At 45.7% G+C, this 14,725-nt stretch overlaps 1 protein-coding gene across 1 annotated transcript in view; it reads left to right on the top strand.

Moving 5' to 3' along the window:
* The window catches only part of csmd2 (CUB and Sushi multiple domains 2), a 192,593-nt gene that overhangs the window by 170,058 nt on the left and 7,810 nt on the right, over positions 1–14,725 (top strand). The window contains 10 exon segments of the mRNA XM_035529205.1: positions 2,623–2,811; positions 3,010–3,183; positions 4,301–4,483; positions 11,280–11,456; positions 12,026–12,205; positions 12,402–12,575; positions 12,670–12,843; positions 13,142–13,215; positions 13,311–13,422; positions 13,832–14,011. Coding sequence (XP_035385098.1) covers positions 2,623–2,811; positions 3,010–3,183; positions 4,301–4,483; positions 11,280–11,456; positions 12,026–12,205; positions 12,402–12,575; positions 12,670–12,843; positions 13,142–13,215; positions 13,311–13,422; positions 13,832–14,011 — 1,617 coding nt within the window.

Raw genomic sequence — 14,725 nt, 5'->3', positions numbered from 1 at the left:
GTAAAAAGCACTATATAAATAAATATGACTTTGACTTTTTTTAAATAATTTTGTTTATTTTTGAGATGGAGTAAGTAATAGGTGAGTGTGGAAGCTTTCTCAGGTTGGCTAGAAATGGAAGGTTCTGGATGTGGGCATGTTCAGATTTGGTAGAAGCCCCAGACTGAGTCCCAGCGGCAGGCTCCAAAAGTGCCGCAAGCAGGGTTGTATACCCCGCACTGACAGCTGACACTCCCAGAGGTGCTGCCAGTGACTTGACCTCTCGTGGATCATAAACATGGGTATTTGTGAGGGAGTTTTAGAAATCTTGAGACTTAATCCAAAAAAAGCATGTGTCACTCAGGCTTTCCATTGAGTGGAAAGGACCTACAAGGAGTTTGGTCTGTTTATGAAAGTGAGAATTTATAGTTCATTGCTGTTGTCCTTGCTGCTATAGAGACATTCTCATATCAACATGCTTATGTCTGAAAGGGTGGGCAGTTGAGGTTGTGAGGGATGATGATGATAATCTTGAATTCTGGATTCATAAGAGGATTAGCACCCTTGTGCTTTGTTTTATCAGATTTATCATGTTAATTACAATCTTTGAAGCTTTCTTTGCCTTCTGCCGCGTCCTCCCCGGTCTTTACTTTATTAATATATGTTTATTCTGGCTGAAGGAACTGGAAGTGGTGGAATGTTCAGTCTGCTGCTGTCTCCACTCTCAATCACAGCCCATCATTAGCAGGGAGAGAGGCTGAGTCACAGCTAATGGCACTAAAGGAGTTCATCTGGAAAGGCACAGGCCATGAGCGGTATCAATAATTTAGGGGGCTCCTGAACAGCCACGCTAATCAGCACCAATTTGTGTCAGGCCAGGCCACTGGAATCTTCAAAATGGCTTCCTAACACCAAGCTGATGAGTCCATGCCAGACTGGAAAAAATTATCCCTCTTCCCTACCAAATAGCCATTGGCCAGAGGCTGAAACGATTCTAATGTTCAATTGCGGGACAGATAAATTGGATCTCCTTTTCTCTTTATCTGCATATCTGCATTATCTCGCTCTCTCTCTCTCTCTCTCTCTCTCTCTCTCTCTCTCTCTCTCTCTCTCTCTCTCTCTATATATATATATATATATATATATATATATATATATATATAATTTATTTATTTATTTATTTTGTGTGTGTGTGTGTGTGTGTGTGTGTGTCTGCGTGTTGCTATCTCTGTTGCACCTCACCAGCATATTGAATTAACAGTGGTCTGTTTGTGGATTATGGTTATCTTGTAAGTTGTTAGTGACAGTGCCATAGGTCAGGGCCATGCAGGCAGTGTTACTGGAACTGAGGCTAACTGAAGGCATTGGCTTTTTTAATCAAATTGTTTAGGGAGCCTTTAAAGGCATTAGCATGCAGTAAGTTCTGTATGTTCCAGTTGATCCTATTTAAGGAATTGAACGGAAATGTAAACAGTCCTTTGCACATATGGACTCAAGCTTAGTCTTTTATTATGGAAGCTTGTTTATGTGACTCATTTGAATTGCTCAACATGTACAACTCCTGTTCTAATTCTAGTTCTAAAATATGTGGAAATTCACTGTGCTAGTACTAAAAGTCCTAGAAGTGCTCAGCGCTCATTTCATCACTTAAGTTCATAGCATGAGCTGCCATTTGGGTCCTGCCTACAGACAGTGCAACCTAACCGAAATAAATGTCCTTGTGTCATGCTATCCATTTCATGATTAATGGGTAGCAACATGAGCTGAGCTGAACCAGTGAAAGTAGGGGAGAGTAGTGAATAAATCACCAGGCTGTGTGAGGAGTTGGAGTGGCTCCGGTGCCACCCTGCCCAGAGAGCGCCACCCCGGCACGTTGTTGGCCATGGAGCGGAAGAGCCACTCCCCTCAAAAACCCTCTTATCTAACCCCCCCACTCACGTCTGGATCGTTACAGCGACACAGTATAAATAGCCTGAGTCCTTGCCCCCCACAAGCCAGTGTGGAATTGATGGCTTATTGATAACATCTGTCAGGCATTTTTAATGGCAGCAGTGCTGGCAGGGCTTGTTCTGCCTGCCTAACATCCTCGTCCTCCCTGGCCCCACCTCTGATGCCAGATTGACTGGGGCACAGGGCTGATGCCATCTGATGTGGCACAGTCAGCATGGGACTGGGGAACTCAGAGGTGGGTGGGTGCATGGAGTAGGGGTTGATTGGGAGCCGAGTGCAGTGCTAATCCTGCCTCTGGTTCTCATCTTGCTCAAGTACACTCCCTCGTGCTTGTTGCTCTTTCCATCGGGCTCTGAACTGACAGAAACTCATCTCTCCCTCTCTGCCTACTCCCTTCTACAGGGCTCTACATCCATCACGTTCCCTCACTCTGCACAAGGGCTTTAAACGTTTAAAGTCCATTTGGGCCATCAACTTTCACTTTTTTAGGTTCAATTATTTTGCTGAAGGTTTTGTCTGTGTGGGTGTGTTCACATACACACATGCATGCATCTCTCTCCGGGTGTATCTGGGATTTAGTTTTTAATTGCCATGGACATCATACATAAGCCTACAGTACATGCTTATTACCATCTGTATTCCCTCAGCACCTGCTGTTATTAGTCTCCATGTTTGCTGTGTTCCCCCGCCCAGTCGTGAACTGCACAGATCCAGGCCATGTGGAAAACAGTGTCCGACATGTCCTGCCCAGCGGGCCCCATCGCTACAGCTTCCAGACCACAGTCTCGTACACCTGTAATCCAGGCCACTACCTGCTGGGCACCAGCACGCTGACATGCCAGGGAGATGGCACCTGGGACCGCACCCTGCCCAAGTGTCTCTGTGAGCCTCTGGCTTCCTGCAATATCATATTCTTACCATTTGTCAATAAAATGTATCCAATTATCCAAATTATATACATATGCATAGGTAAGCATATGTTTGTTTAGTATTTGTTGTGACTGTTGTCTTAATGAAAAGTCAGAAAGATGTAAAGTAAGTCTGCCTGTGCATTTCTCCCCATCTTTGACTGTGGTGCAGTGGTGCTGTGCGATCATCCCAGCATGGCTCCGTATGCTCAGATCTCTGGGGACAGGCGTGCCGTGGGTTCAGTGGTCCGATTCGGCTGCATGGGCCAGCGCTCCATCGTGGGCAACACCACCCGCGTGTGCCAGCTGGACGGCCAGTGGAGCGGCTCCCCACCGCACTGCACTGGTACCAGGGGCCCTTTCCCCCTGCCCTCTCACATCCACACTGCACACAAACATGGCTCTTCCACTGCTGCCAGCAGCTGTTTGTGTAGGACTTCAGATGCCTTTTCCAATGACTGCACATCAAGGATGCTGTAAGCGTGGGACAGCATGTCTGATTGGCTCAGGGGCTTCTGACAGGGATAGGCCAGTGCTGCCTGAATGCGGGTGTGTGGGGGTGGGCCCAAAGGACGAGTGCTCTGTCCATCCATAAAGAGCTCTAATCTACCCATATCACACAGGGCTACATAGACTGCCATACACCAGCCAGGTTATGAGCTGCCCCCCCTGCTCCACTATAAAGCCATCAGCCCCATCATGGCTCTCAGATATGGCGGCCCATAGTCTCATCCATAGCAGTAAAACCATCCTGACAGGTTAATGTCACAATTCATGACATTCATATTTCTCAAAAATTGCAGCTTTCTCGTTCCCTGCTCCCTGAGAGCAGGCCAGCTATTTTAGTATGGCGCAGGCCGTTCCTGCTGGAATAAATATCAATTCCAGAGGATATGTTGGTGGCAGAGGTGGAGGAAATTACTAGAGTCTCTAAATATTTGCTTAAATTTAAAGAGGCTTCCAGGATTTGTGGGTGTTTGTGTTGAGATGCCAGGCAGACAGATATGGAGCTGGCATAATCATTTGAAAATGCTGCAGATGAGCTTATATTGTGAGTAGATGAATGTAGGGAAATGTGTTGTCCCCATAGTGTTATTATTGAAAGTCTATTATCACCTGACTTCAGTCTCCCAGATCTCTCTTAATTTGTTTCTCATCACCAGCATGTGAGAATACCCACCTCTGAGAGTTGTTTTATAAGCATGAATCAAATTATTTGCTGTTTTTATTACTCAGTTAGCAAATAGTAATAAGAGTAAATTTAACTTCTATAGCACCTTTCACATACCCAAAGATTAAAATACAGTACATTATGATTTTTTAAGAATTCAGTGTTAGATTACAGATTCAAGGCCATAATGGAGTTTGCAGCATTCTGTCTGTTTTGGTTTGACGTGCTTTAAGTAATCTGAGTTTGTCTACTTTTCTTTCAAAACATGGTGTGGATGTCTGTGTTATCCCAGGTGATGCTGTAGGTAGGTGTGGTGACCCTGGCTTGCCCGTGCACGGGATCCGTCTGGGAGAGGAGTTCTTGGCGGGCAGCGTGGTACGCTTTAGCTGTGAGCCAGGCTATGTGCTGCGGGGCTCCTCGGAGCGGAGCTGCCTGTCCAGCGGCATGTGGTTGGGCATCCAGCCCGAGTGCCAGGGTGAGTGGGCACTAGAGTGATGCCAGCTACATTCGATAGAACAGTGCCACATGGCGGTGCAGTCCATCACAGTGGAGGACCTCTGAGATTAAACATATTCCATTAATGCCTTATTAGTGCATCATAAATGGCTTTGCGCAAAATATCATACAACAGGGAAAGGGAGCAAGGAAGGAGACTGAAGGAGTGAATCTTCCCCCTGTATTAAGCACTGATCCTCTGAAGCTTTACTGTAATTTTGTAAAGGCGCAGTATCTCCTGGGGGACACACTTGCCCCCTACCACCAATCCACTTGCATATTACACTTGCTGGATTGTGAATATCAGGCAAGCATGCCAGAGCCCCTGCTCCTGGAGACTATAATAGGTCTTGATTATATCCCCCCCCCCCCCCCATTATCTCTCTTCCCCTGCTTTGTCCCCTTTCTCTCACTTTTCCTGCATTGCCATTCAGCTCATGCCTCTTAGGGTTGAAGCGCCTGTAGACAGAGGGATGTCAGGAGAGCAGAAATACCCAGGTTAATTACCCAAGGGGACATGGCTGGCATTTCTTTCTCCTCTCCCTACTTTAGCTGTTTCCTTTTATTTGAAGGAAAGGCCAGAAGGTGCTCTATTTTTTCAAATGTTTATAATCTATAGGCTTCACTATTCCTTTGCTTTGTTGTACCAACAAATCTATATTTGCTTATGTGTATATATACCAATATATCTATAGGTAGGGGTGTGTGTGTGTGTGTGTGTGTGTGTGTGTGTGTGTGTGTGTGTGTGTGTGTGTGTGTGTGTGTGCACGTGCGTTCATGCGAGCGCGCGCACGTGCATGTGAGTGTGCGTGCATGTTTGCGTGCATGCTTGCGTGCATGTTTCTGGACATACGGTGATTGTGTACTGTGATATTGATTTTGCTGTTGGGCCATTGTAATCTGCACCAGTGCATTGAGGTGGTATAGTGGTAGCTCAGTAGTGGATTCTCAGAACATGTGCATGATTAAAAAGAAGAAATCAATAAGAAATCAATTAAGAATGTGCATTCTTAATACCACATACAAGCATAATGCTTTGAAGCCACACAAAGATAAAGGACACACAGACCTTCGTTCATGCCCCAAGAAATATTGGAATGTATGACAGAAGAATATTCCTCATAATGTCTTTATGTACAGATAACAGAAACAGCCAGCTAATAAAAGAATGCATTTGCTATGAAAAGTGTAGCAGAGCCTTTAGCCATCCTCAGGAGCATTTCCCTGGAACAGGAGGAGGTCCCTCTCCTTGGGTGGTGCTCATGTAGTAAACCTTTGCACAAGCTAAAAGCCAAATGAATAAAGATCTGTTGAAGCTGTGTAAATGGGTAAGTTCATCTTAGGGCTCCAGAGAGGTGGCACAGGTTTTAATCACAGTAGTTAGGGCTCAAGGGATGGTGGTGCAGTACTGGAGGCCTTCGTGGTCACTGCTCTTTCCCTGCCTGCTGTTGCAATGCCGTTAGCCATTCTGGGAGGTGTCACACATCCACTCTCAGTCCATGACTACAACTTTCGTCTTCCCTGGCACAACCTCACCACCAGTTTATTAGTGTCACCTGTGTCTTATCTTTGCTATGCTATTTATTCTCTCCAGTTCTGTTCATTCCCTGCGAAGTATTATCGCTGTTCTATCGCATGTACTGAGCAATTCCCTGGTCTGTATATATCTGGCAATTATCCTCGCCTGTTTCGCTTTACAATTGTTGCTTGTTTTGCTACAAATAAAACTCCACTATCCGCAAGTGCCTGGCCTGTTCTGAGATGTCACAGAATACTTCGCCTCCTGTACAGACAACGGAGCCGGATATGTTGCTCAAGCAGTCGTAACCCAGGGAAGGATGCTGGGGCAACATCAGCAGTTATTCAAATGGTTCACACACTCAATGGATATGCTTGCTAAGCAACAGACGGAACAACAGAGGCAGATGGCAGAACTCAGCAGAAACATGAGTGATATTTGCACTCATCTACAGGCTCTAGACATGGCACCCCAATCCTCCATACCTTCTGCCCAACCGCTGGCTCCTCCTGCTGCCTGCCCGTCTTTCCCGGTCAGCAAGCCAGATAAGTATGATGGTGCACCTGACAGGTGTCGAGGATTTGTGTTACAATGTGAACTATATTTTGCTAGTACCCTACCTAACATGGATCAGGCAAAGATAGCCTTTTTCATATCCAGCCTTACCGATAAAGCTGTGGAGTGGGCCACTTCGGTATAGGAAATAATTAAGGGGCTACAAATGAGCATTTCCTAGCACAATTCAACTCTGTTTTTGATCAGCCACATAAAGGCAAAACCTTTGGGGAGTTACTCCCTCATCTTCATTAGAGTAATCATCTGTAGTGAAGTATGCACGTGAATTCTGCACCATGGCAGCAGGTAGTGGTTGGAATGAAGCTGCTTTGCTGGTAATGTTTCGAAATGGGCTAAACACAGGCATATTACAGGAATTGGCATGCAAGGATGAGAACCTCAATCTGGACCTGCTGGTTACTCTGGCCATCAGGTTGGATCATTTACTCCAGGAAAAGAGACCATGCAGAATGGGCAGAGGTCATCCTGTACCCCGTGTTAAAATGGAGCCATATATAGGGAGTCTTCTGAGGAGCCTATGCAGTGCGATTCTTCACATCTGACTCCTAAAGAGAGAGACAGATGCATTCAAGATGGTCTTTGTCTTTACTGTGGTGAGGCAGGACACGTATTTCGTGAATGCAGAGTGCGACCCCATTCTGCACAGATCAAGGGAGAACGCAGAAAACCCATTTTACGTGCTAATCATCCAATGACATCTGATGAGTTCTTTCAATATCCCAGTCTCCATCATCTCTTCATTTTCTCCCTTTGTATTTTCAGCACTAGTAGACGCTGGGGCGTAGGGGAATTTCATCCACAATCAACTCGTTCAGGACCTGGAGATCCCTCTGGTGCCACTATGAAGACCATTCTGTGTAACTGACCTAGACGGTGCCCCAGTAGGCATTGGATCCATAACGCACAGAACAAAGCTAATTTTTCTGGATACCAGTGCTCTCCAATCAGAACATCTATCGTTTCTGGTTATTAAGTCTTCAGAAGTACCTATCGTCCTGGGCCTACCCTGGTTGAAACACCACAATCCACACATCTCCTGGGCAGATCAGGAGATAATTTCCTGGTCACCGTACTGCTTCCAAAATGGTCTTAATCATTCTATGCCTCTGATCTACTCCACAACTATCGATAGCCCGGAGTATGAAGAGACAAATCAGATTCCCCAAGAATACCAGGATCTCTTGTTGGTGTTCAGCAAGGAAAGAGCTACTCGACTTCCCCCTCATCAACCGTATGACTGCAGCATAGACTTACTGGATGGAACAACTCTACCCAAAGCACACATTTACCTACTTTTTCAGGAGGAGGAGAGAGTGCCATGGAAGCCTATATAAATGAAGCTCTGGAACAGGGTTTTATACAACCTTCCACTTTTCCCATTTCCTCTGGTTTCTTTTTTGTCAAGAAAAATGATGGAGGTCTACAACCATGCATTGACTATCGGAGCCTCAATCAAATCTCCAAAAGGTACACTTACCCTTTACCTCTCATTCCGGTTATTTTACGAAATTGGATTTAAGGAGTGCTTACAACTTGATCAGGATTAAGAGGGAACATGAGTGGAAGATGACCTTCATCACCACTAGGGGGCATTACGCGTACAGAGTTATGCTGTATGGCCTCAGTGTCACGCCTTCGGTGTTCCAGGCATTCATAAATTATGTACTGTGGGAATATATTGGAAAGTTTGTGTTTACGTGTTTACGTGACTGCCAGCTGTGTGATAAAGGAAAGAAATGTGAGTTCCATCGTCAATCAATCTCATTTCTATGGTATGAAATTAGTCAGAGTGGTATAACAATGGACGGTAAGAAGATTGAAGCTATTCTCCAGTGGCTGATACCCACAACTGTAAAGAAGTTGCAGAGTTTCCTAGGTTTCACCAACTTCTATCGTCACTTCATTAGGAACTTCGGCTGCGTGGCTGCCCCTCTTATTGCTCTGCTCAAAGGGGGTGCTACTAAATTACACTGGAGTCCAGAAGCAGAACAGTCCTTCAGCCAACTCAAGAAGGCTTTTACTAGAGCACCTGTTCTTAAGCACCCTGATCCCTCGGCTCCTTTCACAGTAGAAGAAGATGCCTCTGAGGTCAGTGTAGGTGGTGCTGTCTCAGAGAGCTGAAAATTCCAAGTTGCATCCAGTAGCTTTTTATTCTCACAAACTAACACCAGCAGAGCACAACAACAGCATTTGGGAAAAGGAGCTCTTAGTTGTAAAACTAGTTCTGGAGGAGTGGAGACACTGGCATGAGGGAGGTAACCATCCTTGCCTAGTCCTCACTGACCATAAAAACTTGGAATACATGTGCATGGCCAAATGCCTCAATTCCCATCATGCCCACTGGTCTATTTTCTTTTCATGTTTTGATTTTTTGATTACTTACCATCCAGGCTCCTGCAATACTAAGGCTGATGCCCTTTCACATATGCACCTAGGGGAGACAGAGGACCCAGAGACACCTGACACCATTCTTCCTACACAGATAAAAGTCGTATCAATAAGGTGGGAGATTGACAAGGAGACTGAAGAGCTACTGACTGAGACAGAGTTCCCTGTGGAGTGCCCAGAGGGTAAGCTCTTTGTACCCGTTCAATGTCGCGATAGGCTATATACCTGGGCACATTCATCTTTGGCAACATCCTGGACATCCTGGGAAGACCCGTACACTGCAATTGCTGTCAAACCGGTATTGGTGGGAGTCACTAGCCAAAAAGGTTCATAGGTACATCTCGTCTTGCTCCCAGTGCAAGACCCTAAAACTCTCCCTGCAGGTAAGCTCATGCCCCTCCCAATGCCTGAATGACCTTGGACACACAGAGCAAATGATTTCATTACTGACCTACCTGAATCTTTCAGTCACACCACATTTCTGACAGTAATCGATTGGTTCTCGTGGGGAGTTTGCTTTATTCCCTCTTCCTGTCTACCAACAGCTTTCCAAACCACAGAAGCCCTCTTTAATCGTGTTTTCCAGAACTTTATTTATTTTATCGGATCAAGGCACCCAGTTTACATCACAGGTTTGGTCTGCATTTTTCAAGCACTTGGAAGTGACCATGACTCTTACATCTGGCTATCACCCTCAATCTAATGGCCAGTGTGTGAGAATGAATCAGGAGGTGGGCAAGTTCTTTTACTGATTCAACTATCCTACGGACTGGTCCATATACCTTATATGGGCAAAAATGGCACAGAATTCACTTACAAGCTCTGCCACAGGTATGACTCCCTTCAAATGTATCCTCAGTTATCAACCTCCCATTGCCCCTTGGACAGTGACGCAGACGGCGGTACCAGCGGTGGACGATTTGATGAGACGCAGTGAGGGGAGTGTAGGAGTGTAGTGTAGGAGGAGACATATCAATGTATTGAGCGGGTATTGCAGAAATACAAGGAAAAGGTGGACCGTCACCAAAGAGTGGCCCTGGAATACAAGCCAGGAGACTGTGTATGGCTATCCATGAAAGACATGTGTTGCACTGGAATCTGTCATAAACAAAGGTCTGAAATACATAGGCCCTTTCAAGATATTGAAATGGCTTAACAAGGTTACATACCAGCTCGACCCACTGGCTAATTACCACGTCTCGCACGCGTTCCATGTCTCTTTTCTCAAACCTGTCATTGCAGGACCCCTTGATGATATTTCACTCAGTGTTGAACCTCCTCCATTCATAGACCTCAAGGGGACTCCGTGTTTATGCTATTCACCAGATCCTGGACTCTAAGAGGCGAGGGGGCACTGTTCATTATCTGGTGTATTGGGAGGGCTACGGTCCTGAAGAGCAAAGCTGGGTCCCAGCCAAAGACATCCAGGATAAGGGCATACTTGCCGATTAACACTGGCAATTCCCGGATAGACCTGATCCTCGTCCCCGGGTCGTCCACTCGGCATGTTCTCCTTTGGCCACTTCTCTGGTTGTGCAGGAGCGTCTGTGGGGTTCGGTGGTCGTTGCAGGTTCCCTCGGACCTCGGGGATCCTGGACTCCTGGGGGGGTGGTCATGCAACCACTCTCAGTCCGTGACTACAACTCCCATCTTCCTCGGCACAACCTCACCAGATCCGCATCGCCAGTTTACTAGTGTCACCTGTGTCTCATCTTTGCTATGCTGTTTATTCTCTCTGGTTCCATTCATTCCCTGCGAAGTATTATTGCTGTTCTATCACGTGTACAGAGCAATTTCCAGGTCTGTATATATCTGGCTATTACCCTCGCCTGTTTCGCTTTACAATTGTTGCTTGTTTTGCTACAAATAAAACTCGGCTATCCGCAAGCGTCTGGCCTGTTCTAAGATGTCACAGGAGGATGGCCACATGGTGCCTGTCCTGCCCCTTATTCTAACGCTAAAATGCTGGCTTTGGGAAACAGCAGGTTGTACTCAGTGGCACTGCTGTGATTGAATACAGGTTAAACCAAGGGGCATATTTTATTAGCTATTCAGACTCCTGCTACAGTGATGCCCTTGATCTGCTAAAGACCTCTAATACTGTGTTGATTCGTCTGTTTTTGAACTAACCTTCTTGTCAAACACATGAACACACACAAGAGCATATAAATGTTCCTAAGTTCACATTGCCCCATTCCTCAGTGAGTTTGTACTGTCAACATTCTCCCCCTTTGCTTACTTCTTTTTCTCTCCTCTGAGTCTCATTCTCCTTCATTCTCTTGCTCCCCCACAGTGGTGTCATGTGGGAATCCTGGCACTCCCCGGAATGCCCTTATCCAGTTCCACGATGGCCTCGTCTTCTCCCGCTCGATTACCTATGCATGCAGGGAGGGCTACTATTCCACAGGGCTTCTCACCCGCCACTGCACTGTCAATGGGACCTGGACCGGAGACATGCCCGAGTGCACAGGTTCCATTGCCCTTGACACCTCCAGCTCCAGCTTGTTTATAAGGATGCCGTTTTACCCCTCACCATGCAGATTATGCCAGAACTTTCAGAGGCCACGCTTCCTAATAGAAATGTATATGCTAAGGGTGAAGAAACTTTGTGGTACCATGGGACATTGCTCAGCATTATTCCCGTTCTGGGCATCAGACACCTACACTGGCTGTGTTAGAAAGATTAGTCATGTCCTACTCCTTAGTACTAGGCAGTGTGGGTAGCCTCACTCCTGAAACACACTAGGGTCACCAGCAGCCATTAGGGCACTTGGGTTTGACTTTTCTAGAGCAGGTGTCTGGAAAAAGTGACTACTGTCTTAACTGCTGACACTTTATGAAAGAAAACTGCTTTTGTTTTGAGTTAAGCTGAGATGAAATATGCTATAGGTGCAACAGCTATAAAACTGACTGACTCAGTACAACAAACTTTATTTTATGGTGCTAATAAAATGACTGTATGTTGTAGGGAAATGTATGGTTGTTTGTCGTCACATGTGTTTATCCTTCAGTCATGTTTCCTTTTCTCTCATTGTTCAGTTATTAACTGCGGAGACCCAGGTGTGCCTGCAAATGGCCTTAGGCTGGGGAATGACTTCACCTATGGCCACATTGTTAGCTTCCAGTGTTCACCAGGCTTCACCATGGATGCTGACCGGGCATCCACGCTCATCTGCACAAAGGACCGAACCTGGAACGGCACCAAGCCTGTCTGCAAAGGTACAGCTCCACTCAGAGGCTGGAGCCCACACTGCTTTTTGCCCTCACCATACCTAGGATTGGGCACTTCGGGTCTGGTAAAAAAAAATGGCAGATTACAGATGCTTTCCAGGCAGTAAAGACATTGCATTTCCTATTCTTGCTATCAGTCCTTTATGGCATTGTTTCCCAAGTGATTGTCGATGTTCTATTGCAGCTATTGTGTGTGGGCTGCCAGCCAGCATCCCTAATGGCCAGGTGATGGGGACAGACTTCCAGTGGGGCTCCAGCATTAGCTACACCTGTAACCAGGGTTACCAGCTCTCTCTACCCACTGTGCTCACATGCCAGGGCTCAGGCAACTGGAGTGGTGAAAAGCCTCAGTGCTTTCGTAAGTCTTGCTTAGAATGGCCCTGCATGCCCTTGCAAATGTGTAAGGTCACAGTTTATAGCCAATTTGACAGAATGGATTTGCTCTGTGGCAGCTGTGTTCTGCGGGGACCCAGGCATTCCAGCTCAGGGCCGGCGTGAGGACCGAGGCTTTACTTATCTTTCCTCTGTGACCTTCTTCTGCTCACCACCACTGGTCCTGGTTGGCTCTGCACGGAGATACTGCCAGTATGATGGAACCTGGAGTGGGACTCAGCCATCTTGTATAGGTAAGGAGTTAAAGTTCAGAGTCAGAACAGTTTATGTGTGCAATATTAAATGAAATTTGACAGTAATGGTATAACCTGCTGACTTGGTTTTCTATACATAGATGAAGCCTGGGGTAAAATTATACTGTCAGTGTTATCATGTTTTTTGAGATAATCAATGGACATCTAACCCATTATATAGTTTGTAGACATTCATATATATTGCTTTGTATTTCTGAATTGTGTGGCCTTTGTGGGAAGTCAGCTGCTTAAAGTTTTGTTTGAGCATTATTGATTTCTTATGTGGGATATTTTTCAGATCCCAGTCACACCAGTTGTGTGGATCCTGGTATCCCTCTGTTTGGATATCAAAACAACACTCAAGGTTACCAGGTACCAAAAACATCACATTGAAAAAATGCCTTCAAAAGACCTGCTCTTCAGATTGGCATGTTATTTATTGAAATTGCGGCTTTGGTTCTAAACAGATTGGCAGTACGGTGTTCTATAGCTGTAGAAAGGGCTATCTGCTCCTCGGTTCCATCTCCCGCTCCTGCCTCCCCAACCTCACTTGGAGTGGTATGCAGCCAGAGTGCATAGGTAAGTAATGTTGTCTCTGATATAAAATTTACTTCATTTAATGTGTCTGACTTTGTTGTTTTGCTATTTTCTTTTGCTGTCTAAGTTTCATGCAGGTACTTCTCACACAGCTGATGAATAATGCAAAACTATTTTTGTATTCAAGATAAGTCATTCCATTAGAACTTCAAACCTCTGCAGTATGAGTTTAGTATGACTTATCTCCTCATCTCCTTTCTTTTCCTAACTTCTCCTTTCATCTCTTCTGTGTTCACTTTACCTCACCTCACCCCATCTCTCCTCCCTTCTCCTCACCTCACCTTACCCAATTTCTCCTCCATCTACTCTCCTCACCTCACTTCCCCTGGTCTCTTCTTTCCTCTCTGCTCCTCTCCACTCCTCTCTGCTCCTCTCCACTCTTCTCCTTTAGCTCATCACTGTAACCAGCCTGAGCTCCCATCCCAGGCGGATGCCAGAGCCATAGAGCTACCTTCTCTGGGCTACACACTCATCTACACTTGTCAGTCTGGCTTCTACCTGGCAGGAGGTTCAGAACACCGCACTTGCAGAGCTGATGGCAGCTGGACCGGCAAGCCTCCCCTTTGTGCAGGTATGGGTCTAGCAGCCTGTACACATTCTCATGTGAATCATTTGCTTTTTTTTTTTTTTTTTTTTTTACAGACATTGCCTTAATATCCAACAGCTAATTGCACAGATTTCTCTCTCCTGCTAATGTTGATGAATTGCTGGGTGCACCTGTTTCATCTTAAAAGGCTGGCACCATCAGAGGGCTCAGTTCATCATGCCATCATTGGAATTTCATACTAGTAGAGCTCTGATTAGCCCAGTGCAGAGGGCTGATTTGGTTAGTAGCAAATGTGCTCTTGCAGTGTTCCAATTACACTAAATGTCCAACTCATGAATGGGACCTATTTAGCACACATGGCAATTAACACAAAAAAAGAACCAAAATATCAGACAAACAATTGTCTTTTTCACTATGCCTAGAGATAGGAGAGCAGTACTTGCAAATCATGGCTTTGATGGATCTTAAGCTGAAAGTGTGTGAACTATGGAACTGGTGGTTTTTCGAGCTAAGCTATAAAGATGGGGAGAGTACTGTGCCACTGGATGTTCACAGTGGAGGGATTTTAACAGCACCCATGGGAAAGCTGACAAAGAGTAACTTCAGGTTTCTGACAGTTAATAAAATCCAGCTCCTACTCTGAGTTTAAGGGTGGATCTATTACTTCCTACAGTACTGTTAGAAAAGGGCGTCACTTCTTCCTAGCTGCCTAGCAAATGTTTCTCCCAGTCCTATCTT

The sequence above is a fragment of the Electrophorus electricus genome, chromosome 8, assembly GCF_013358815.1.
Source record: "Electrophorus electricus isolate fEleEle1 chromosome 8, fEleEle1.pri, whole genome shotgun sequence".
Taxonomy (NCBI): Eukaryota; Metazoa; Chordata; class Actinopteri; order Gymnotiformes; family Gymnotidae; genus Electrophorus; species Electrophorus electricus.
This window is presented reverse-complemented; position numbering and strand designations above follow the sequence as displayed.